Genomic DNA, 23,171 nt, shown 5'->3' with positions numbered 1-23,171 from the left:
CTGCATCGCGAGGTGTGAAGATGCAGAGTAATCCCACCTCTGATGAGAAGCCAGCCTCTGGAATTAGTACCAGCATTTCCAGATGCAGCTTTTGGCAGTATGTGTGGTAGACATTGAAGAACCTGAATGGATGCTCTCAGCAGTCATTTGTCTGAACTCGAGTAGGAAATGGAGTAATTTATCCTAGGGGGGCGGGGAAAAAAAGTTTGGTTTTGAACAGTAGTGATCTCATCTCAACGTGTGCCTGTTTTTCATGTCTTATTTTCTCTTAATAAGTAGTTATTTTCTCTTGATAAGTAGTTTCTAAATGATGTTTTTTCTTTATTTTTTTTCCAGTGTTATACAGGGCCATATTTCCCTTGCTTTAACCTGGCCAGCACGGTTTTGGATCTTGGCCCACTACTTCCACCTGTGTCATGACATGTTTAAAAATGGGCATCCTCCTCCTTGTTGTGGATGCTGAGCTTAACTATAAGCATTACTGCTCCACTGAGTAGCAAGAAGACGCTTATCAAATTGGTTGCCTAAATGGATTTAGTGAAAGACTACTTAATGTCTTCAGACTGCCATGTCTTTCAGGGTGTTTTCACATCAATTTGTAGCCACAGCAGAAAGAATCAATTCTGTGCAGATGGAAAGACAAACCCCCTAGCATTCAGTCTGTGCAGCAGTGCCTCTGCCGTTCGGTGGATTTACAGGAAGAACGTTAACAGGTGTTGTTCTTTGCCTTGTATCTACAAGGAGATCAAGTTCAGGGAGAACATGATAGGATGACTCTTGCTATTCGTGTCGCACTCGGTTACCCTGTGCCACAGCAGCTAGCGAGAGGACTGTCCTTGACGTGGACGCAATGGGCAGATTGCCATTTGTTCTAACAGCTCTGTGAAGCCTGGAGAACTAAAATTAGATTCAGCCAAGAGATTGGATTCCTTCTGTGGTGACATGTCTATATAAGGTTAACTGCTGGCTGAAATGGTCCTGTGTTCTGATGTCCATTAAGAACTTTAATTAAAGGAAGCTGTGTTTGCATATTCATAGCACTTCAGTGGCTAGAGCTGAGGCAGCATTGGTGAATGTGTCCTTTGCAGATGTCTGCAGGGACACACTTTGGTATCCACTTGCAATTTAAATTTCATGAAACTTTCAGTTTTAAAGTGTTACACTTGAGCAAATAGTCCTGCCAGCACCACTTTGCTCTGAGGCTGAATTCCAGGCCATCGAGGTACTGCTTTGCAGTCATCAGTAGGTGGAATATGCATGTGGACAAAAAAGACAACGTAAAAATTACAACAGTAACTGTAGCTCAGAGTATTTGGCACATACAAATGTGCCGTGTCTGACTGGCTCACGATTCATTCTTCCTTGGAGTCCTGCATACTGTGGGATTTTGCAATGCAGATGAAACTGAGCAGGGAATGTATGCCGTGCCTTACGGTTTGGAGTGCTGCACGTAGCTTATGCATGCTGTGGGTGCTGCGGATGGAAAATGTTTACAAGTTCAGGTGCAAGGGTGGGTGAGCACTTGCGGTGTAATGGGAGTACAGACAGGAAGTCTTGAATTCAGGTGCTCTGGTGAGTAATGTCTGTCTCTGCTTTTGCCGTAGTTCTGGTCCAAAATTCAACAGTGCCATCAGAGGGAAGATTGGTCTGCCTCACAGCATCAAATTAAGGTTTCTGAGTTTTCTCTACTTCTTATCGCATTATTAATAGGTTTTGTTTGAAATCAGACTGGTATAATGGAAGGTTTGATTATAATCTTGTTGATCTCTCTTTATAGCAGACGACGCTCCAGAAGCAAAAGTCCCTTCAGAAAAGACAAGAGCCCTGTTAGGTAGGAATTCTTACACACATATGTTTGTTGTGGTTTTTTGGTTTTTTTTTTTGTCCAATTGAAGTTGGAGAAGTAATGGTGAAATAACGCTTGACTACTTGCTCTCCAGCTTACCCTCACAAGTAATGCTGGAATTCATTCAAAAAACCCATGAGAGGAGAGCACTGAAAGTATGTTGCTTTCTTCGTGTCAGAAACTATCTTCCCCTCCCCCATAACACCATACAACTGTAAATAGTGGCAGTTTGCAAAATGTCATGCTTTGCTTTTTGTGTTTCTGTGTTCTCAATCTTCTTGCTGTTAATTCAGGTTTAAATTAGCTAGCTTTCCTGTGAAATCTTAATATTCTTAAGTACTGAATGTAAAAATACAGTACAAATGCTGCTTTTTCCTGATCAGTATGTATTGATGTTATTTGTAGAGAAGCCTGGTACCTTCGAAATCCAGGAGGTGCTTATCCATTCTTAGGCTTCGCATTTATTTGGACTTGGAATTGGATTTACATAGCTGCTAATGAGATTATTCTCTAAAGTAATGCAGTTAAATTTAACCAATCTTGCTTTGTTTTTTAATTATTAGCAAACTCTTACAGAGATAATTTAGTTTAAATTTTTCTTGTGTGTTCTCAGTGATTTTTTTTTTTTATTTTTTTTATAAAATAAATACATATTAGACGACTGGAAACTCAGTCCAGCATGCTAATTCTGTCCTGTATTTAAGTACAAGGCAGATTTTTTTAGATCTGAAGATTGAACGCCTTTAGAAGTGGTGCATCTAATTTCAGCTAGTGATCAGTATTGAAATAAAATTAGTGTAGTGCTTCTGGTGTCACAGATGAGGGTAATTATTCACTACTCATACTTCTTAATGGGTTAACAAGCAGAAACTGTGAAATGAGGACTGAGAATTCTGTTTTTGCAGATGCCAGTATTTAAGCAGTGGCTGTAGTGACTGGGTAATGCGAGATTTTAGTTTGCAAAACCACAGACAAAGGCTCATACTCCTTGTCTGAGAGTTCAGGCAGCTGGTCGCTGCTAATTTATCCTGTTTTCCTTTTGTTTTGCTGTCCTTTCATCTCATCTTTTTGGCTGCAAGTTCCCGAGTGGTACTGTTCTGGACAATAGCAAAATGGCACCTCTGTTTAGCTGGGGCTTTTGTACATGAAATACAATTTTCCAGACATAGTTAATGCTTACAGTTGAAACAGGGTGCTTAGCCATGTTAAAGATGCATGTGTATTGTTGTTATATTAATACTAGGTATTCCTTTCAATTCTTGAGCCTGCCTTTTTTAATACAGCAGGGTTTTTTTTTCCCCTGGGACTCGGAAGTACTGATTATTTAGAGTTTCCTGCATGGTCCGCAGATGAGTTATCTGAAGTCAGATTATTTTTTAACTGAACTTTCCTCTTTCCAGAGAACCTATTGATAATCTGACCCCTGAAGAGAGGGATGCTCGAACAGTATTTTGCATGCAGCTGGCTGCAAGAATTCGACCAAGAGACCTGGAAGAATTTTTCTCTACAGTAGGGAAGGTAATTAATAGGGAGGCTAAAATGATTCCGAGTACTTCCTCAAGCTGTCCTAGTACAGGATTGATGTTCTGCAGAATTGTAAGCAAGTGGCTTTCCAGAGCTGGCTATACAGGTGGAAAGGGGATGAGTGACAGCCAACTGATTCTTGACGGCTCTGAATGTGAAAACGTCATTGATCAGGAGTTCGTGTGCAGCGTATGGTGTGATGCAATTCCCATTCAACCAGCTTCATTTTTTTGAAGCCTTTTGCAGATAGGTCTGCCGATTATAGTGTAATGTAAGAATGAGTTTATCTTTTAATTTGGAAAAACTTTTTTGATCTATCAGCTCTAGGGTTCTGGCTTAAAGCATTACAGTGCTCCAAGTATTCTGTTGCCCCTGTTCCTGTAGCATACTACATTTGACTTTGAATGACAGCTTTTAATGCTAGCTTGCCTCTGGGATATCTTAGTTAAGGTAGCCTCATGCTACTCTACGTTTGCAGCTTGATTACAAAGCCATTGGCTTAGCAAAGAATTGCGTAGTTATTAATATGTTTCTGAGAAATGGATGCCTTCGTTTTTTTCTTCAACAGCAGTTATGTTTGCCTTTCAGGTTCGTGATGTGCGAATGATTTCGGATAGAAATTCCAGGCGTTCGAAGGGAATTGCTTACGTAGAATTTGTTGATGTTAGTTCAGTGCCTCTGGCAATAGGACTAACCGGACAGAGAGTCTTGGGTGTACCCATCATAGTGCAAGCATCACAGGTAAGAGCTGTAAACCTTGTTTTTAATCACGTCGAGTGGTGCCTTCTTACCTTGCTGGAAAACTTGCTGTTTGAAAATTTGGTTACCCTTGCACGTTTGGAAAACCGTAACAAGGACGGTTGGTTAAGCTAATTGTAAATTTGTTTCCCATAGTTGACAGGTAAATTAAAGCAATCCAGAATGATACAAATGCATTTTGAAAACACAGATGTTAAGAAAGTAATAATGAAACTATATAATGTTACAGAATTATAGTATGTAATATGTATGCTTTCTGACATATGTAAAGTGTTAATTTACTAGATACCAGCCAGAATTCTGCATGAAGCTGTTCGATTTGAAGGCTTTTGGAAACTGGGTCTCTATACTTGGTTGTGGTCTTGGATTTTGTAGTTGAAAGTCCACTAGTGTGCAGATTATAAAACAGCTTGTATTTTTTGGTGAATCTGCTAGTTTTAATCTGGTAGATGTATGCTGCTTACCTGAGAGGTTTTTATTAAATTCTTACACAAGGTGAATTTTTATGTTTTCCTTAGGCAGAGAAAAACAGAGCAGCAGCAATGGCGAATAATCTGCAGAAGGGCAGTGCCGGTCCGATGAGGCTCTATGTGGGATCATTACACTTCAACATAACTGAAGATATGCTTCGAGGAATTTTTGAGCCGTTTGGCAGGGTAAATTTTAATTTGGCATGCTGTGTCATGACAGTTTATCTGGAAAACCTAGATTAGTTGTAGAGCGTGCACAGCTTCTGAAAATAATTCAGCCTCACACCTGCAAAATGTTTCTTTCTTTTTCTCCCTCTTCTGTGCCTGTACATCCCTAAGGCTTTAGATACGGAGTTAGTGTTGGAGAACAAATGAGAACCTTGATTTGTGATGTGGTCCAGTGATTTTGAATGGGAGGTCTTAAGAAGGAAAGCTGAGAATTCAAAGGGTACCTAAAATGCCAAAACAAAACAAAAAACCCTGATACTATATCCTGGTTCTGCAGCTTGGAAATGTCTTCCCTCCCCCCGCCCCCATTTCACAGGTTAAAGCACAAAGCACAGAATCAGGTCTGAGTCCCGTTCACTGTGAATGTAGTAATTTCATCTGATGCTGAGGATTTTTGCCCAAGTTGTAGCCCGTGTTACTACGTGAGCTAGCTGTGTGTCCTGTGCAGGCCTCGGTCGTGAGGTGCCAGTTTGCCGCATGGTGATAGTTTTTGTAGAGAGAGTTCGAGAAGTGAGCAGATGGAATCTGAAGTTTCCGGTGGAGCCATAATAAATACTAGCTCTGCTGTGCTAACTAAGGTATCCTAGGTGTATCATTATTAGATAGGGGAGAAGTGATATACTTAATCTTTTAAAATAAAAAATTACTAAGTCCGTTGATGTTTTTTCATACTATCTTTGTATGTTAACCTTGCCTCATACATACTGTAACAGTGCTTTTCAGATTCATTGTGTGTATCCCTTTAATTCTGTTGTGTAAAAGCCTGGAAAATTGCAGCAATTTATTTAATTTTAATCCACATGGCTGTTCTTGTTTTCTCTCGAGGTCTGGCAGTAGGATTAATGTAGTTTAGGAGGCTTACGTGTAGAGCTGTGAAGGTTCTTCCTTCTCCTGATTCTGTATACTCCAGTCTTAAACTCCGTTGTTCTTGCTTCTCTGTTGCTGTCTCTTCCCAACACTAATTTATGGCTCATGGATGACTTACTAATGTGTTTTAAATTCGGTGGCTGTAAGCTTCTAAGAGTTTCCATATGCAAATAATTATTTAAAATACACCTTTTTCTTAAAGCCACTGGTAGAAGTCATGCAAACTGCTTTTTTTACTTTGTGAAATGGAGTTTCTCAGCATATGTATAGTGTTTCAGTTAGGATTTTGTGATGTCTGCATGCTTGTTGTCTGCTAGAACGTTGCATCAGGAACAAGCCTCTGCCTGTAGCTGGACTCAAAGGATAAATTATTCATCACCCTTATGTTTGCCTGCTTCTGTTTCAGTGTCAGAGTATGTATCTGGCTGCCTGTACACTAATTTTTACTTGAGGAAGGAATGAAGAACTGATTAAAAATCAGTGGTTTTGCATTCATACATGTATATTTGGTGGGACTGTGTTCAGGTTTTGTTTTGATAGCTTGTGGTTTGTTCCAAAATGGCTGATAATAAATGGCTTTTTTCTTATTTTCAGATTGAAAGCATTCAGCTGATGATGGATAGTGAAACTGGACGCTCAAAAGGATATGGATTTATTACGGTATGACTGGAGTTGCCAGACTTGGACAATTTCTGAGTGTAACCTTCCCATGTAATAGTATAGCTTATGCAGCAGTCTTATCTGAGAAATGTCGCGCTGCAGGACATGCAGCGGCAGCCACCGCCTTTGTTCCTGCCAGGTCTCTGGGTGCTGTGGTTGAACAATGCACACGTTTAGAATGGGATAGAATGGAGTGGAGTGGGTTCTTGGTCAGTGCCTGGTAAAGCAACGCTGTCTTCTACAGGCGAAATACTTGTAGAGACTGACGTTTTCACAGTGCGTAGAAAAGGACTGAATTTGAGCGGTTTAGGGGAAATAAAATTTTAGAGGTTAAACTTTCAGCTGAAAGCATCTTTCCTCTTCACTGTCAGACAGTTTTGTGAACTTGGGTTTCTTGACTGACCTGGCAATTTGTCATGGGAAGAAAAGTCTCGGCTGGGACCTCTGGCACTTGGAGACAACTGACACTAAGCTAACTATATGGTTAATATTTGGTGGTTTAACACTGACAAAATATTTGTGCGCAGCACAAAGCAGAACATCTGTTAGGAATAGCCGGTAAAGGCATGGCAGCTACAAGATCACAAGGGAAGTGAGTGTCTGTCTGGGAAAGTGTTGAAAGAGAACCACAGCCATGGCTTGTGTTGATTGCAATATCTAGATCCTCTAGCTTCAACAATAATATATATTTAACTATATTTTTAGCTAAATATGAGAAAGTAAATGTCCAAACTTGTGTGTGCTTGGTGTAAATGGAAAATACGGAGCACATTTAAGTTAGCTTGTAGTTGTTATTATCTGAAATGTAGCGTTTCTTGTGTTTATGTAACTGTGGATATTACATCCAGTAGAATTGTTGCTGAATCCTGTAGGCAGTATAGCTGAATTGATATTTTTCCAATCTACAGTTCTCAGACTCTGAGTGTGCCAAAAAAGCCTTGGAACAACTCAATGGATTTGAGCTGGCTGGTAGGCCGATGAAAGTTGGACACGTAACTGAGCGCACTGATGCTTCCAGTGCCAGTTCATTTTTGGACAGTGATGAGTTGGAACGGACTGGGATTGACTTGGGAACAACTGGTCGCCTTCAGTTGATGGCAAGACTTGCGGAAGGTATGTGTGATGATTAATAGGAAATCTGTGAAAATATAGCAGTTTGCAGAATTTGAATTAATACACCCCACAGAATATTATGCTAAATACATGGAATGGTAATTCTAAGCTCTTGACAACAGTAAGATTTCTGATATTTCTGTTACGGCGTCTCTAACAGAGTGAAAAGTGCTCGTTACAAGGTCCGTTCGTATTCTGTTCTAGGTACTGGTTTGCAGATTCCCCCGGCTGCACAGCAGGCTCTGCAGATGAGCGGATCTTTGGCGTTTGGAGCTGTGGCAGGTAAGAAATGATGACCTGTTTATTTTTCAAAAATATTTTATGCTTTATAATTTTGAGACAAGAGGTATTTACATTTTGTGATCACTTAAAATAAGAACATAGGTATTGCAGCATGTTTTGCAAACTAGAAAACGTTGCAAATCCATGAGCAAATAAACAGTGACAGTATGACAGCTTTGACGAGTGTGATTCACTTTGCAGTATTTCTGGCAAATCTGTTTTAGTTGACTGAATTCATCCCAAGCCTTCATTTCTTTATCTTTACTATTCCCTGTACTAATGGGAAATCTTATGTTCTGCTGCAGTGTAGATGTTGACTGTTGAAAAAGGCAGGCTCAGAATTGGAAGGAGATCGACCCGCTGAAAAAGCAGAGCTGTACCAGGGGCAGAAAGGTTATTAGGACTTTATGGGGGACGTGGCAACAAAGACTGCAGTGGTGCTAGGTTTACGCAGCGGGTGTCCTGGTGAGGAAGGACGCTGTACGTCAGGGAATTTGTGTGTTGCTTGGATTTGGCTATGGTTTGTGTGTTCTGCAAGTGGTTACGTTGGAAGTGTTACTGAGACTTCATTTTGTGGTGAGAAGGGACGAGGCTCAGGATGTGACTGGTACTGCTGGTTCATAGCTGGCCTAAACATCAAGCTGTTCAGGAGGGCTTCAGAACTAGAGCAAGGAGTAACCTCCCACGGGAGATTAGGAATTTACAGAGCGGAATTTCTTGTTCTTGTTTTTTACTAAGCTAAGAACAGAGGGCATGAAACTGTCATAGCAGTAGAAAAGACTTGAATGTCACAAATAACTAGATGCTGGAATGTGTGAGAAGTGTCAGGAAGTCAGCAAAGAGCAGGTGACATTGTTTTGTTTGACTTCCAGCAGAGTGTGTGGCAGAAGTGATTCAGAGTTCAGATGCACCTGAATCATGTTACCAAATTCAGCTGCAGGTTTGAAAAGAGCATACATGTAAAACTGTAGACATTTGCTAAAAGAATATAATAGGATCTTTCTATAGATACACCCTCAAAGGGAAAAGGAACTGGCTAGTGAAAGAAAAATGTGGCTTGAGGAAAAACGGTTTTTTCCTATTTAAGAAGAAAAAGATGAAAAAGACCAGTGGCAAGGAAAAAGCGTTATCTAGTCCAGAAAGAGAAGGAAAGGTAAACAACACTAAAATCGGATCACCTTTAATGTAGGTGTTGAAGTGGTGTGGCAGTCTTGGAAACGGGTATAGTCAATGAGAAATGAGAGAGATTTCTTAAAAATACCAGTCCTTTCCCCACCTCCGTATTTGAAACAAGCCAGAGAGATGCAGACTCCCCAGATGAGGAACGTGGCCAAAAATGTCTGACACAGCTGAACTGTGAAGATAGCATGGAATCAGTATGAGACAACATGGCCGTGGAGGGATAAACCCTCAGGGCGAATACAGTTTAAGAATGTGCGTGTTTAGTAACTGTGGAAGTAAAAGTGGTAGGAGTAGCATTGTTTATTCCACCTGTACGAAAGGAATAATGCAGACATGTGCAACTTGGGTAACTGGAAAAAGATACGGCTTTTTACTATCATAGAGTCATGGGCTGTCCCCAGAGTGAGATTTGGTTATGGTTTAAAGGTCTCTTTACTCTTGTTAGAGAAAATTACTACCAGGAATTATGACATTACGGGAGACTTTAACTTCCCTGATACAGATTGGAGAAGAATTGCTAGTAATAATGGTGGGGCCCAGATATTCCTGGATGTGATATCCGACAAATTTCTTCATCAGACACTCACTGACTCATGAAGAGGGGATGCTATTTTAAACTCAATTTGGTAAGTAATGAAGATGTTATGGATGAGAATAGAAATGACCATTGACTTGAGGGATCATGAGTTGCTCAAGTTTAAATGGGAGGATAAACAAAACAGATCTGTAACTAAGGCTTCTGATTTCAGAAGCGGTGGTTGAAGAAACAAGGCAATAAAGTCATCTGGTCTAAGCAACTTGGGTGTTTGAACAGGCAGGATGTAAAAAGTCCCTGCAGTTCCAGATCGCTAATGCTGTGTTGGATTTGTATCCCCAGAAAGAAGAAACAGTCCTGTTAGAAATGGTCTCTGCATGGAACTGGGGGATTAACTACCTCAAAAGAAATGGGGAATAACCACAGAGCCTGTGAAGGACAGGAAAAAGACTGATAATAAACCAGTATTTTTAGCTTGGGAAAGAGGTGGAATGAGAATTATCTGCCAACAGTCAGATGGAGTTAGACCTTGTAAAAGACGTGAAAGCATAGGTGGAGATTTACTAACTCTGGAAGAGAACAGAAAGGAAGCGGGGCTGCAGTTGAACGAAAAAGTCCTCCCAAGGTGTTTTAAAAGAATCTTATTGCTGCAGTTTGTAGTGGGGAAACTGGTGTTAAAGGTTGGAATTTGAGGAAGGTAGGGTAGGAATACAGACTGGAAAAAGAAAGTTATTCACGAGGTGGAAGCAAAGCTGAAAGTAAGAGCTGGCTGTATTCAGTTCAGAGTAGTAAGAAATCGCCCATCAGTTTAGTGAGGGAATTGATACATGAAACCTGAGGTCTGGTATCTGGTTTTTGTCAATAAATATTTTAAGTCTCTGATACAATATATAGCTGGAACATCTAATTCTAAATTACCTACGCTTAAAAGGAAGGAACAACAACATAATCTGGCCAGTTTCCAGTCCTGTTGCTCTGGCTTTGCTTCTCACCTTCAAAAGTCATGCTAAAGATGGGTAAACTGGATGACAATATTATTAAAAGTATAGCATACCTTCAGTGAAACTGCAGTTAAAGACTAAGCAGTCTGTGACAAAACTGGCTTTCCTAGACAGAGGAGCAGTAGTGGAACTCTTCTCTCTGAACGTGGGACTTGTGTCATTTGGAAGTTACTGAACTGGAGGAGCGGGTAGAGCAGGAGGGACAAGATGTGTAAAGAAGCTGGCTCAGACAAAGAGGGTTTTTCAGGTCAAAGCTGGGAGGGTTAGAGGCTGTTGTTGCAGCCAGAGTTCAGGTGTTGGGTGGATCTTGTTCAGCATTCACAGGAATAACTATGGTCAACAGGAGTAGGAGTGAGGTGAGTAAATGCAGAGGGGTTCTTGGGGTGCTGTACGTTGTTCAGCTATTCAGGGTTGAAACAAATTCTAGTTACAAGGCCTAGGAGTTCAGCAGTGAAAGATGGCCAGGAAGGAGGAAGGGATCTAAATACCCCACTTCATCAGTAAGTGAAGATGAACTGTCAGCGTGACGCATTTTTGAAAGCACAGCTGTCTTCCTGGAGGCAGCATCCTTACTCACCAGAGATGTGACGTACGCATTTGCGAACAGTGCTGGTCACCCGTGTTGAAGATTGGTTGAATCAAACTAAATTAGGGAAGCTAAAGAAGTAGTTTAATGTTAGACCTGAGAAATTGGACATTATTCCCGTGGGGAAAATTCCAGCAGGAAAAAGTATTGAAGGTGAACAGTTGTAGCTGTGTGCTTTCTGTTCTCTGGTAAATTCTGCCTGAAAATCTGAAACTTAAAACAACCGTGAAGCTATAGAACATTGTTCTAATGCTTTGTGCACAAAACATCTCTTACTTTTGGGAAGGAGCTACCTGTTTATCAAAAAGATGGAGATAGTGTGCTGCAGTAGCAGGACGAATAGGTGTTCTCATCCAGAACCTCCGTTGGATCTGCCGTTCTGGTGTAAGTAGTTAGTAGAAAGCTTGGCAGGCTTCTCTTTGTTTAAAGCTAGCTGTGTTTCAAAAGAAATACACGACTTCATTTTAAGATACAAAGTGCTTCGACAGATATTTCTGTAATTCTGCCGTCTCTGTACTAAGCATGCTGAACTCGCTGCTCTTACAGATCATATATACAGAACGTACTGAAAATGCTGCTTTGATCTTAACTGGACAGATGTATGAAGTTTAGTTTCCATGTACTGTCTAAAAACTGCACGTGGGGAAGAATAAGCGGTGACAGTGAAGACTGACAATTTTGAAATTCTGAGTGCATTTAGGTGTGAGACGAGAGGACCATTCTTCAATCCTGAGCAACAAGAACAGTCAACAGTTGATGAAGGATGTGGTGGACAGGGGTTGTGTTTCAGAGGTGGCAGCTAATTAACCTGTGCAGCTTGCTGCCACAAGATGCTGTTAGCTGATCTTCCTGTGTTTAGAGCAGATTTGACTCTTGGCCCTAGACAGAATCCGAGCTGCTGAGCTGCGTGGATTGGCCGCGTTCGGTGCAGGAAGCCTGGAGCGTGCGGCTGCAGAGCCCCCGGCGGGCGGGCGCTTGGGGGTGCGTCTGTGCGTGATGCGTGTGTGCAGTTGTGTCAGAATGGTGGGGCGAGAAGTCTCTGTCCTCATCTAACTAGAGTGAGCTAGGAGATTGGGGGGGGGTGGTTTGGTTTTTTTTTTTACACACTTGTTTACAAACAGTTTGGGTGGTAATTAACTAGGTAATTAGTTACAGATTTGGCCAAATCCATACAGTTTCTGCAGGGAATACAGGCTAAGACGGTCTTCCCCATTGTGATGTTTCTTGCTCTGTGGAGCTGAGGATTTCTTTGTGTTCAGATCCAGATGAAGAACTTGCTAAATGTAGCCAGTTCTTGTTAGAGCTCAGCCTCAGCTTGCTCCTCCCAGCTCTTTATTTTTCAGTATGGTTCCCAGTAGGTGTTCTTCTGTGGAAGCCACTTGGGAGGGCGCCTGAGGAGGACTTGTCTTTGGGGCTCTTGCTACCTGGTACTTAGAGCAGCAAACCCCTCGCTCCTGTGGTCCCCCAGTGCTGGGGTGGAGGGTTCGTTAGACAGGGAAGAAGTGTGTTGCTGCCTGGAACCTTGCCCGGGCTGCTTTCTGAACAAGTGCGCGGAGGGGATTGGTGAGCTTCAGGCTTCCGCCGCCTCGGGTCTGCGTGAATGACACCGGAACAAGAGTGAAGGGGCTTGTGCTTACGTTTCCTGTATTCCGAAGATTTCTGTTGGTTTAAAGATGTCAAGTACTGGAGTTGTGTACTTGGAAATTGTTAGAAAGTCTGTGATGGCCTGCTCTCTGTTGGGACAGCTGTACGGTATTAGACAAGTAGTTAGTGTTCCCTTGGCAAAGTAAACGTTCTGAATACTTGAAAATATTTTGAATTTGAAAAATACCAAGTGACTTGTGTCATTATGATATTTATATGAAAAGAGGTGAAATACCACTTTATTCTACTTGAAATTAAATTTGGTAGCTGCTGTCAGAATGTCACGTTTGGATAACTGTGTGCTGAAATGCTTTCTGTTAGTAAAGATGCTGAACTTCTAAGGCCTGTCAGAATTGCTGTAATTATTTTCTCATGGAAGAAAAATAAGTCTCTCGGAGTTGAAGGACAGTAAAGGCAAGGTGGAAACGATAACATTGAACTGAAGGCCATGGTCCTGTCTCTTAAGGTATTGTTTCTCTTTGAAAGATGCTTACCTTTGTGGTAACGGAATCTCTATCACGCACAGAATATTCCAGCTCAGAAGTGAGTAGCAGTGAAGCTAGTCACAGCTAGAGAGGAGCAGTGAGAGGGGGCTGAGGTGCTCAACAAGCTCTTAACCACAAAAATGCAAGCTGTACAACCTGGCTGATGGGTAACGATACAGTAATACTCGCAAGCGTACTCATTAACTTCTGTATATTTTTCTTTAGATTTGCAAACAAGACTCTCTCAGCAGAACGAAGGTAAGGTAGCGTTTGATATCGCTTGTCAGCAGTAGGTTTTGTTGCAGATGTCTGTAAGTTCAATGCTCCCGGTGTTGAGTTTGCCGACAGCCTGAGAAGTGGCGTTGTGCTGGTGGCTGTAGGGGTCCTGCTGCTGCTGGCCGGGCGCTGAACGTGACGGCGATCATGGGGAGCGCTTTGCCTTTGCTTTGTAGCACTTCCTCGGTGTCGGCAACACTCCCTGCCGTATGTCAGTCCCAGAAAAAGGGTGGATTTGTGGTTCTGTGTGCGGGTGTAGGTGTGGTTGGCTGGGACTGGAGGGCTCGTTTGGGGTTGCTGTCCCGGGGTTAGTCGTCGTCGTGCTCTGCTGTGCACGCTGTAATGTCTGCGTGTGTGGAGAGGCAGCAGCCGCTACCTCAGCGGCATTACCAGAAGCGTGCAGCTCGTGGAAGGGGCAGTCTGTAGGGCTGTGCTTAGCTTCAATCCGATGCACTGTGACCAGTAAATGACAAGAATCATGTCATCGTTACTGGGAAAGAGTTTAGATCTGTTCTACAGTTAAGATGTTTATTGCTTTAGTTGTCAAGTATTCCCTGTTACATGTTTCCAAGGGACAAAAGTACGGATATACTTTTTTGAAGGATAATGCAACGTGCTTAAAATACATTTTGAGAATTCTCAAATGTGCCTGCCACTTTTCTGTGAGGGCGGGGCGGGGGGGGGGGGGGGGGGGGGGAGAGGTGTGCGTGTGCCATCCCATCCTGAGCTGCTGCTTGGCTTCCTTGATGACAAAAAAAATTAAAGGTGCTGCTGGCATACAACGCGGGCAGAGTTTTCAGATGCGTGCAAAGACGCGTGTATCTGTGCGCCAGTGTTTAAACGGAAAATCTGCCAGAGCAGATGTGCAGGGCTGTCTTCGCTTTTCAGCTTTAACTCTAGTTCATCTGTGCCGTTTTCTGTATCGACAGATTTAAAATTTCTCTGTCATGGATAGTGTCTGCTTAGGAGTTTTGCTTTCCTGCCTTCAGTTTTCTGTTTTGTTAGAACTGTTGCTATTATTGTGAATGTTGGGATTTTAAAGGATAGATAGCAGATTTTCATTTAAATTGGAGACATGCATAGCGGCTTCTTAGGTTTGTTACTGTTTTTTTTCCATTACAACAGTTCTGGCTGCAGCTGCTTCTGTACAACCACTTGCAACACAGTGCTTCCAGCTTTCCAACATGTTTAATCCTCAAACGTAAGTGATTTACATCCCTTGTTTCTGTTTGGCATTTGTTGGTGACTTTAACATCTGAGAAAGGAATCAGAATGTTGTAGAGGGTTTTTGATGGGTTTCGGGGTGGGTTTTGTCTGAGTGATAACGATTCCATCTCTATTCTTCCTCCATCCCCTACAGTGAAGAAGAAGCTGGCTGGGATACAGAAATCAAAGATGATGTGATTGAGGAATGTAACAAACATGGAGGAGTTATCCACATCTATGTAGACAAAAACTCAGCTCAGGTATGCCTGGTTCCGAGGAGACACTGAGCAGGTTTAGGGAGTTCTGTTGCTTTGTTGTGTATGGAGGGAGCATGACGAATACTGTGGGGTTTGGGTGGTTTTTTCCTCAACTGAATCTAAATTTCTTGAAGTTACTTTGCAGTTTTTGCAGAATGTAGGTGGGTTCCCTCCTGGTTTGAGTCATTGTGTGCAACTCAGATGCAGGTGTGAGAGCAGTTTTCTGGTGCTGCAGCCTGCTCTTAGAGATTGACACAGCTGAAGTAACTGTGGAAGTACAGGCTGAAGAGTAGTGACCTCTTTTAATTCTGGCAGTTGGCTTTTCCCTGAAGCTGTGCCGTTTCCCAGGCGCCAGGGACTTCCAGCTTCCTCTGTGTCCAGAGAGCGCAGGCTTCAGCAGCAAGGACACTGCTCTGGCAGCCTTGGGCTGTGCGGCGAGACGTGTGCCTGACCCGTGCTCGGGAGCAGTTGTGTTCCCTAGGAAGGTCAGAGTCCTGCAGCGGGCAGTAGGAGTGCCCAGAGGTACAGCAGGGAGGACAGGAAAAAGGGCCACTGATGCAGACGTAAATACGGGTCAGGGCCTGTTTGAGGGACTCCCAGCTGCGTCTTCAAATGGCCGATAGGTTTTTCTTCTGTGTTCACCTTGTTTACACGATCCCCAGGCTGGTTATCTCTTCCCCTGCGTTCCAGCTCTTGGAATATAGACTGGGGAAGGTCTGTAAAGAGGTTTGGGCTTCTTGAACCCCTCTTGTATAGAATGCACAGCCCAAACTGCAGTCCGGTTTTCAAGCGCGCTCATAGTTGGATTACTTTCGAACCATCAGACCCTGCGCTGTGTGAGGCTCAGGTCTGCACTGCTGTCCCTGCCAGCGTTGCTGCCATGGGATTGTTCTGCTTGGTGAAGCGCTTGGCGCTCACAAACCTTCACTACCATTGTGCTGCTTCTCTAGAAGACTCTTGTTGTCTGCAGCCCTTTCATGAGATTGGCTGCAGTCTAGTACAGAAAAGAACATACAATCTTTCTAGCATTTTTTATCTTCAGAACTACTGCTGCGTTGGACTACCGGGCTGATGGGACGTAGGAGCCTTTCCCACAGTGTATTTGTCTGCTGCTACCGTAGAGAAAACAAAGCGTCCTTCAACAGACGTAGGAAGAAACACCAAAACCCCACAACCCAAACCGCCCAAAACCCACGACCTCCGACCCCCAAAAAAGGCAACAGCCCTCAGTGTACCTCGCCTACCTTCTGAGCACATGGAGCTGCAAGTCTGGTTCATGTTAGCAAGTGGATTTAAAAGAAAAAACGACAGCTACTCTGTTGCGAGTTAGCTGTTAGTGAAATCCATTTTGTCACAGTAGCACAGCGATGACCCAGATCTAAAGCACACACTGATATTTAGAAATACTGTGTCTGAACAGAGGTTTCCACTGTGCTGTTCTGTTTTCCAGGCTTAGATCCTGGTCAGGTCACCTGTCGAGCGTTCTAGTCTCCCACCTTTTTAGGGCTCTTCCCCAGCCAGCCAGGCTTCCCAGGCTGAGGGCTGGCAGCCGCGAGGACGTGGTGTCTGGTGGGTGGGAAGGTTGCAGTCGCAGCTGAGCACGTGCTCTCACGCACCGCACCCGTCTGCACCGTGGTGTCTTAGGGAACGCTGACGCTTGATGTTGCTGTGGCTCAGTTTGGGCTCTGAGCAGCTTGGGTGCCTGTGCAGGGGGAGGCTGAGAGCAGAACTGTGCTGCTGAGCGCTCAGTGCCTCCAACGCCAGCCCCTGACCTCCGCTTTCCCTCCGGGGAAGGGACGAGTTCGATCACAGCGGGAAGAGTTAGTACAGGCTGGCAAAGGCTGCTAAGGGGAAGGCTGGATTCTGTTTCTAAAAATACTCTTTTCCTGTGAAGTCTGTTTCAGCTAGAATCTGATCTGGTTCAAGAGGTACTGGTGGGAGTCTGCTTGTAAGCAGGCAGCCAGAACAATGCATATGCATTACTGCGGGGGCCGTGTGTCTTGCAGTTGTTGAATGAATGTTGCAGTGCTCTGGATTAGGCTGGGTTTGTGCTTGACTTCAGATAGAACACGTATCTCTGGGGAAGCTGAAAGATCAGCCTGTCCTTCACGTTGGATGCCACCTTAGGCTCTCTTCTTGCCCTGCTGTGATGGGTTTTTCCCATTTGTCTCAGTCCTTGCTCCAGTACAGACAGGCAGATGCTGGAGTTCGTGTAAGGGAATTTTCAGAGTCCCGGTCTGCCTTGAAGCGCTAAGCATCCTTCCTGCCCCTGGAACAGGGAGCGCGTAATCCCTCTGAAAGCCAGACGGTGACCTTGCGTGTCTAGTTACGCATCTAGGGCTTGCGGCTCGTGATTTACAGAACTTCATGGCCAGCCCACAGTGGAGATGGCCAAACTCCTCGTGCTCTGCTGTTTCGCATGAGGTTTGTAATCGGGAGCAGGCAGAGACTCTCTGAGAAGGGTTATCGCCAGCAGGTGAGCAGTCCTTTGCTTGCTGACTGCAGGTCAAGCTCATTTTTGGTCTGTTTGGCAAAATCCTGTTTGGAAGAGTTTCATGCCGAGATAGCTGCTGGGGTACGGTAGTGCGTGCAGGTGAAAAGCTGTCCGCTGCTCTGTTCTCTGACGCTCAGTCTGCACGGGCAGTTGGTCGCAGCAGGAGGGTAGCAAGGCAGCTTTGATGATGTGGGACGTTTGTCGAGGCGCTAACGGGCTGTAACGCTTCTGCCTTGCAGGGCAACGTGTACGTCAAATGTCCTTCGATTGCTGCTGCCATTGCAGCCGTAAACGCGTTGCATGGGAGGTGGTTTGCAGGTGAGTGGATTTCATGGGGAGACTTGGGGCTATTCATCAGCTACAGAACTGACCGAATACTGATTTTTATTTTTTCTCTCTCCTTTTTAACTCCTCTGCTCAGGTAAAATGATCACGGCAGCATATGTACCTCTTCCAACGTACCACAGCCTTTTCCCAGACTCTATGACTGCAACCCAGCTACTGGTTCCTGTTCGACGATGAAGATGGATTTAGTCAGTTTTGTACATAGTTATTTTTTGGAGGAAGATTGAGTTATCTTTTATTTAGATAAAACTAAAGGAAAGGATTTAATGTCATTTTGTGTACACTTCCTGCTACCTTTAAAAATAAAATGAAGTAAGCAGAAATGCAGTGTGTTCATTCTCCCTAACTAGCATTTCCACTGTATACAAAGCTGTTGACTTCTTGTTCTGCCTTGTAATTCTTGTACATTTACTAAGGTGATCTGTAGGGACTGAGAAGTAGCTCATAGAAACCAAGTTCTCTGTAAAAGGCAGATGGGACATAATGGCATTTTTAATGTTTCACGAGCCTTTCTTTTACTGCAGCAATTACATTTTACATTTCACTAAATGTAGGTGATCTGCTAAAGGTTAATATCGGAGACAGACTTCATGAAGGGACATATTTAGTGTTTTGTATAAATGGAACCTCAAAAGGCTACTGAAAAGTGACTCTGGACAGCCGCTGGGCTCGCTTTGTGCTGAATAACTGGTAAGAATAGAAGGATTGAAGGGTTTTATTTCTTGATGGTAACTTTTGATTAATGTATCTGTAAAAGTTTCTTTGTAAATACTGTGTGAGGTGTGTCCAAGTTTCCAAACAAAACGATCTCTGCATTTCCAGATGAGTTTCTGTGTGTGCGCTGTGGCACAGTTGAAGGATTTCAGCAGAGTCTGAAAATCAGTAGGAAATACAGAAACGTGTTTTGTTCTGGTTGCATATAATCTTTGCTCTTTTTAAGCTCTGTGAGCTCTGAAATATATTTTTGGGTTACTTCAGTGTGTTTGACAAGACAGCTTGATATTTCTATCAAAACAAAGACTTTCATATTGCAACAATCTTTGTAAGAACCACTCAAATAAAATTCTCTTAAAAAGGCCTTCATGCAGCTTCCTTTCTCCGCTCTCCCACCCTGGCTTCAGCAGTGTGTGCGGAAGGTGAGGGAGAGACGCTTCGCCGTGGTGGGGGTTTGGAATACCGCTCCTCCGGGACAGCGCGCAGGTTTTGCATCCTCTGTGCCCTGCAGCTGTGTTGGTAGGGGCCGGGGGGGTTTCTCTGCCCGGGTGGGGGGCAGCCCTGGCCCTTCCGTCCCAGAGCCATTGCGCCCATCCCCAGCTGGGAATGGCTGGGCTGCGGGAGGGGTTTGTGTTGGCTTCTGCTCGGGTTTCTGTCGGGACGCCTGTCCTGACATGTGCCCTCTGGGGACCCTGCTCCCCCCTGGCCTCTGGCAGAGGTGTGGGGACGCACTGCCTGGGGACGCTGCCCGTGCTCCCGGGGGGAATGGGGTGACCCGGGCTGCGGCATGCCAGCCTGCGGTGCCAGGCTTGTGCGTCTTCCCCCAGACCCGGGCAGCAGCCCTCGTGCGAGGTGAGGGCTGTGGAGGAGCCGGTCAAGGTGCTGCTGCCCCTGTCCCGTCCTTGGAAAAGAAGGAGCAGCGGCGAGAGGCCTCGTTGCAGGAGGCCGATAACTGGGGGTTGCAGCGCTGAGCCCAGCGCTCCGTCGCTCAGCAGCGGGCAGGGCCGGGCGTGAGCCCCGTTCTCCCAGGGAAGCGCCTCGCCGAGCCCCGACGGCGGCTGGACGGGAGGACGCTGGGCTGGGAGCGCGGCTCCTGCAGCCGAAGCCCCCTTCCCTGCCGCACCTTGCCCGGGCCTGCACCTGCAGAGCCGTTCGGCGCTGGTCACGCGGCGACGGCAGCGCTCGAGGCCGCACCGAGGTCACATCTCGCGCGTCTCGTATCGCAGTCATCCTTGTGACCCATCACAAAACCAGGGCAGCTGCCACGCGACGGGCACGGCTTCCCCTTCTCCAGCCGTTTCGCGATTTCCCGTTCTCGCAGCGTGGCTGTGACTGTTGGGGGCTGCTCCCTGCCTGCGTCCTGCACCCAGGCGCTGCCGGGAAGGTGGTGCCTGAGCGGCCGTCGCTGCCCGAGGACTCGTCCGAGCCCTCTGGGGGTCCCTCGCTCTCTGTCAGGGCATCTGCCCCGCGTTACCGGGAACTCGGGAACGGGGCCAGCGCCGACCCAGCTGTGTCTGCCAGGAGAGACGCTGGCTTGTCGGTCTGCGTTGGCTACAGCATGGCTCGCCCAGCTGGGGGCTGCACGGATGCCACGGAGCGGCTCCATGTCCGCACCCCAGGGACGCGCGCGGCCCAGGTACCATGGGAGAGATGCGCGTGCTGTGCTTGTGCCTGTGAAACAGGAACTTTAATGGAGTACAAAGGCTTATTAATTCTCATTGTCATGGGAGTAAGAGAAGGGAGGAAAGTAGAAACTTAGTAAAAAGCATGTTTACAATCAATCGATCAGCAGAGCGAGGGCGGTGCTGCACCGGTTCACGCGGAGCGCTCACTTCCAGGTATCGAAAGATTTTATTAGGGTAGCGAGGAGGGCTGGCTGGACGGGTAAGCCCAGCTCCGGGTTAGCAGCGGATCCCCATGCCAATGGCCATGAATGTCCCAAACGTCCCACCGCTTTGCAGCATCGTTTTGCCAACTCCACCCATCAGCTCTCGTCCTCTCATGCCAATCCTGAGACCAAGAAGAACACAAGAATTACATCAAAGCTGAAACCCGACAGGTAATGCGTGTGGCAGAAAACAGCTGATAAAACCAGGTAACAGTTTCCTGAGCGCCCAAACCAAACACCTCCTCCTCAGTCTGAGTTTAAAACGAGACCTCCTGCCTCTGCAAGGGGACTGGCCGCAGGGCCACCAGCCTGAGCTACTGCAAAAAAAAAGGAGCTGTTCTCTTTGGGGTACCCAAGCAACCCTCGCCAACGGCTGCGTCTGCTTGTCCCTGCGGCGGTCCCCGCTGACACCGTACCCTCCTGCACGCCACTGGCAGGAACAGCTTTACCCGCCTGTGCCCCAAGGCCCCGTGCTTTGGGGAAAACACCGCGTGCTGTCCAAGTATTGGACTCGCCAGAGAATAAAAAGGGTCTGAGCTGTCACACTGCCATCCCGCCGGGCTGCAGCGGCAGTATTTATAATGCTACCGACTTGAAACCACGCTGTAAACAAACTTCCCGTTTACCACCGACGCTGTGCTTCTAATGCGAGAGAAACGTGAGAGGCCTAGAAGCATCGAGGCATTTCTGCTCTCCAGCTCCCATTCACCGAGGTCAGATGAACAGAATCGCTGCTTCTCGGGAAGCTCTCGTAACGTTTGGCCTTGAAGCACTGCAGTGACCGTAGGGTCTATGGAATTTCATGCACTTGATTTTTAAACCATGGAGATTTTCCCTCCAAAATGGTACAGCAGAGTGACGTAGCTGTGTCAAGTACAACAGAACCACTGTCACAGCTGCTTTTAAATACCTGAAATCTGTATTTTCCGCTAGCATTGCACCGCTTACAGACGCTCCCCAGCATCTCAGAGAGATCAGAAAACTTTTTAAACTCTGTCAGATTAGACTTTGTGCCTCTTCCTCCTTTCAGGCCAGCTACCAAATCATCGCCCGTGTTTAATCACAGACTTAAAAACCTTCAGCAGAAAGAGTTCTCCAGAATACAAAAGCGTTTTTTTCAGTAATTCCTCTTCAGGGATGATGTGTGCCCAAACCAGCCAGTCGGCAGCGCCAGAGCTGACTCGGAGCAGCGAGCGCTGTTTGTTTCCGAGCCGGCTTCCCGAGCTTGGAGCGCCGGGGCAAGGTGGGCTGTCGTCCCTCTCTGACTCGCGGTGGGGTTGTGCCACTGCCAGCCACAGCTCTGCCTCCTCTCTTGCAATTAAGACTTGGGATCAGCACGGTAATTGCCTCCATGCAGGGGGTCAGGACAGAATCACAGACTGGCAGGGGTTGGAAGGGCCCTCTGTGGGTCCCCCAGCCCAACCCCCTGCCCAAGCAGGGTCACCCAGAGCAGGCTGCACAGCACCGCGGCCAGGCGGGGCTGGAATATCTCCAGAGAAGGAGACTCCACAGCCTCCCTGGGCAGCCTGGGCCAGGGCTCCGGCACCCTCAGAGGGAAGAAGTTCTTCCTCGGGTTCAGCTGGAGCTTCCTCTGCTTCAGTTTGTGCCCATTGCCCCTTGTCCTGTCGCTGGGCACCACTGGAAAGAGTCTGGCCCCATCCTCCTGACACCCACCCTGCAGATATTTAGAGGCATTTCTAAGGTCCCCTCTCAGCCTTCTCTTCTCCAGGCTGAACAAGCCCAGCTCCCTCAGCCTTTCCTCATAGGAGAGATGCTCCCGTCCCCTCCTCATCCTCGCAGCTCTCTGCTGGACTCTCTCCAGCAGCTCCTCATCTTTCTTGAAGTGGGGAGCCCAGAACTGGACACAGGACTCCAGATGGGGCCTCACCCAAAGCGACCCCGAGGCAGATGCCCAGGAGCTCGGGGAGCGCCTCGGGAAGCTTCAGAGTGAGAGGAAGCTGCACGGGCGCCTGCGCAGACACTTCGCCCTGCTCCCCCCGAGCTGCCACAGCCCCAGCGCAGCCAGATGCGCTCTGTGGCCTCCTCCTGCGCAGCCGGCCCCGAGGCCGTGCCCGCACCTTCCCCACCGAGACCGGGGCTGGCAGCGAGCGCTCGGACCACGGCCAACCGGGAGCCGCTGGTGAAGCTTCACCTGTGAGATGGTCAGGCCCGGAGCTGCGCCTCCCGTCCCAGGAGCGCTGCTCCCTGGCCCCGGCTGTGTCACGACGGCCCGCAGCAGCCGCTCCTCGCCCTGCCTGAGGTGGGACCACGCGCCTGGGGTAAGAGAACGCGCCTGAAGCAGGAGAATGTACCTGAGGTGGGACAACGCGCCTGAGGAGGACGCGCCCGAGGCGGGAGGACGTACCTGAGGCAGGAGAAGGTGCCGAAGAGCGCTCCGGCCGCCATGCCGACGGCGAAGCCCATCATGAAGCCCATCTTCACCCTGTCAAAGCAGCTGGGCTGCGACTGCCCGTACGGGCCCACGGTCACCGGCATCTGCAGAGGGAAGCGCCGAGGGGTCGCCGCTCCGCCGGACGCGCTCCCGCCGCCGCCCCGGGCCGCGCGGGGGGCCCCCGGCGCCACCCCTCCCCCCCCCGCCCCGCCCGCCCGGCGCCCCGGCCGCGGGAGGCCGCCCCGGGGCGGAGGAAGGGCCCGGCGGCCCGCCCGTACCTCGCTGCCCCCGCCCGCTCCGCGCCCTCCGCCGCTGCCCGCTCCGGCCGCCACTTCCGGCGCGCGGCGTGACGCAGCCGGAAGGAAGCAGCGCGCGGCCGGAAGGAAGCAGCGCGCGGCCGGACGGAAGCAGCGCGCG

The 23,171-nt window shown here is 47.0% G+C and overlaps 2 protein-coding genes across 6 annotated transcripts in view; one reads left to right on the top strand and one right to left on the bottom strand.

Annotated features, from left to right (window-relative positions):
- Window positions 1-18,834, top strand: part of RBM39 (RNA binding motif protein 39) — a 31,885-nt gene extending 13,051 nt beyond the window's left edge. For 2 of the 5 annotated variants that reach the window (XM_075438944.1, XM_075438945.1), the window contains exons 5-17: window positions 1,605-1,670; window positions 1,778-1,831; window positions 3,247-3,364; window positions 3,959-4,111; window positions 4,648-4,785; window positions 6,289-6,354; window positions 7,263-7,467; window positions 7,672-7,749; window positions 13,408-13,440; window positions 14,584-14,659; window positions 14,819-14,924; window positions 17,655-17,733; window positions 17,837-18,834. In XM_075438944.1, the coding sequence (XP_075295059.1) occupies window positions 1,605-1,670; window positions 1,778-1,831; window positions 3,247-3,364; window positions 3,959-4,111; window positions 4,648-4,785; window positions 6,289-6,354; window positions 7,263-7,467; window positions 7,672-7,749; window positions 13,408-13,440; window positions 14,584-14,659; window positions 14,819-14,924; window positions 17,655-17,733; window positions 17,837-17,937 (1,273 nt within the window). In that variant the 3' untranslated portion in view covers window positions 17,938-18,834. The other 3 variants (XM_075438947.1, XM_075438946.1, XM_075438948.1) reach the window with 3 other exon arrangements.
- A 1,297-nt stretch (window positions 18,835-20,131) lies between these two features.
- ROMO1 (reactive oxygen species modulator 1) lies at window positions 20,132-23,117 on the bottom strand. Its single transcript, XM_075438955.1, has 3 exons — window positions 23,033-23,117; window positions 22,728-22,858; window positions 20,132-20,484 (listed from the first exon to the last, which is right to left on the bottom strand). Exons 2-3 carry the CDS (start codon window positions 22,856-22,858, stop codon window positions 20,376-20,378), a joined length of 240 nt encoding a protein of 79 aa, XP_075295070.1. The 5' UTR covers window positions 23,033-23,117; the 3' UTR covers window positions 20,132-20,375.
- Window positions 23,118-23,171: the final 54 nt, after the last annotated feature.

The sequence above is a fragment of the Opisthocomus hoazin genome, chromosome 18 (genome assembly GCF_030867145.1).
Source record: "Opisthocomus hoazin isolate bOpiHoa1 chromosome 18, bOpiHoa1.hap1, whole genome shotgun sequence".
NCBI classification, from domain to species: Eukaryota; Metazoa; Chordata; class Aves; order Opisthocomiformes; family Opisthocomidae; genus Opisthocomus; species Opisthocomus hoazin.
Note: the sequence above shows the minus strand (reverse complement) of the source record. Positions and strands in the feature narration are given on the sequence as shown.

What these genes read in the sequence shown, in the direction of transcription:
- ROMO1 (XM_075438955.1), bottom strand. Translation starts at nt 22,858, where the DNA reads ATGCCGGTGACCGTGGGCCCGTACGGGCAGTCGCAGCCCAGCTGCTTT. An exon ending in GGCACCTTCTCCTGCCTCAG is followed by an intron (nt 20,485 to 22,727) that starts GTACGTCCTCCC and finishes TCTTGGTCTCAG; the next exon opens with GATTGGCATGAGAGGACGAG.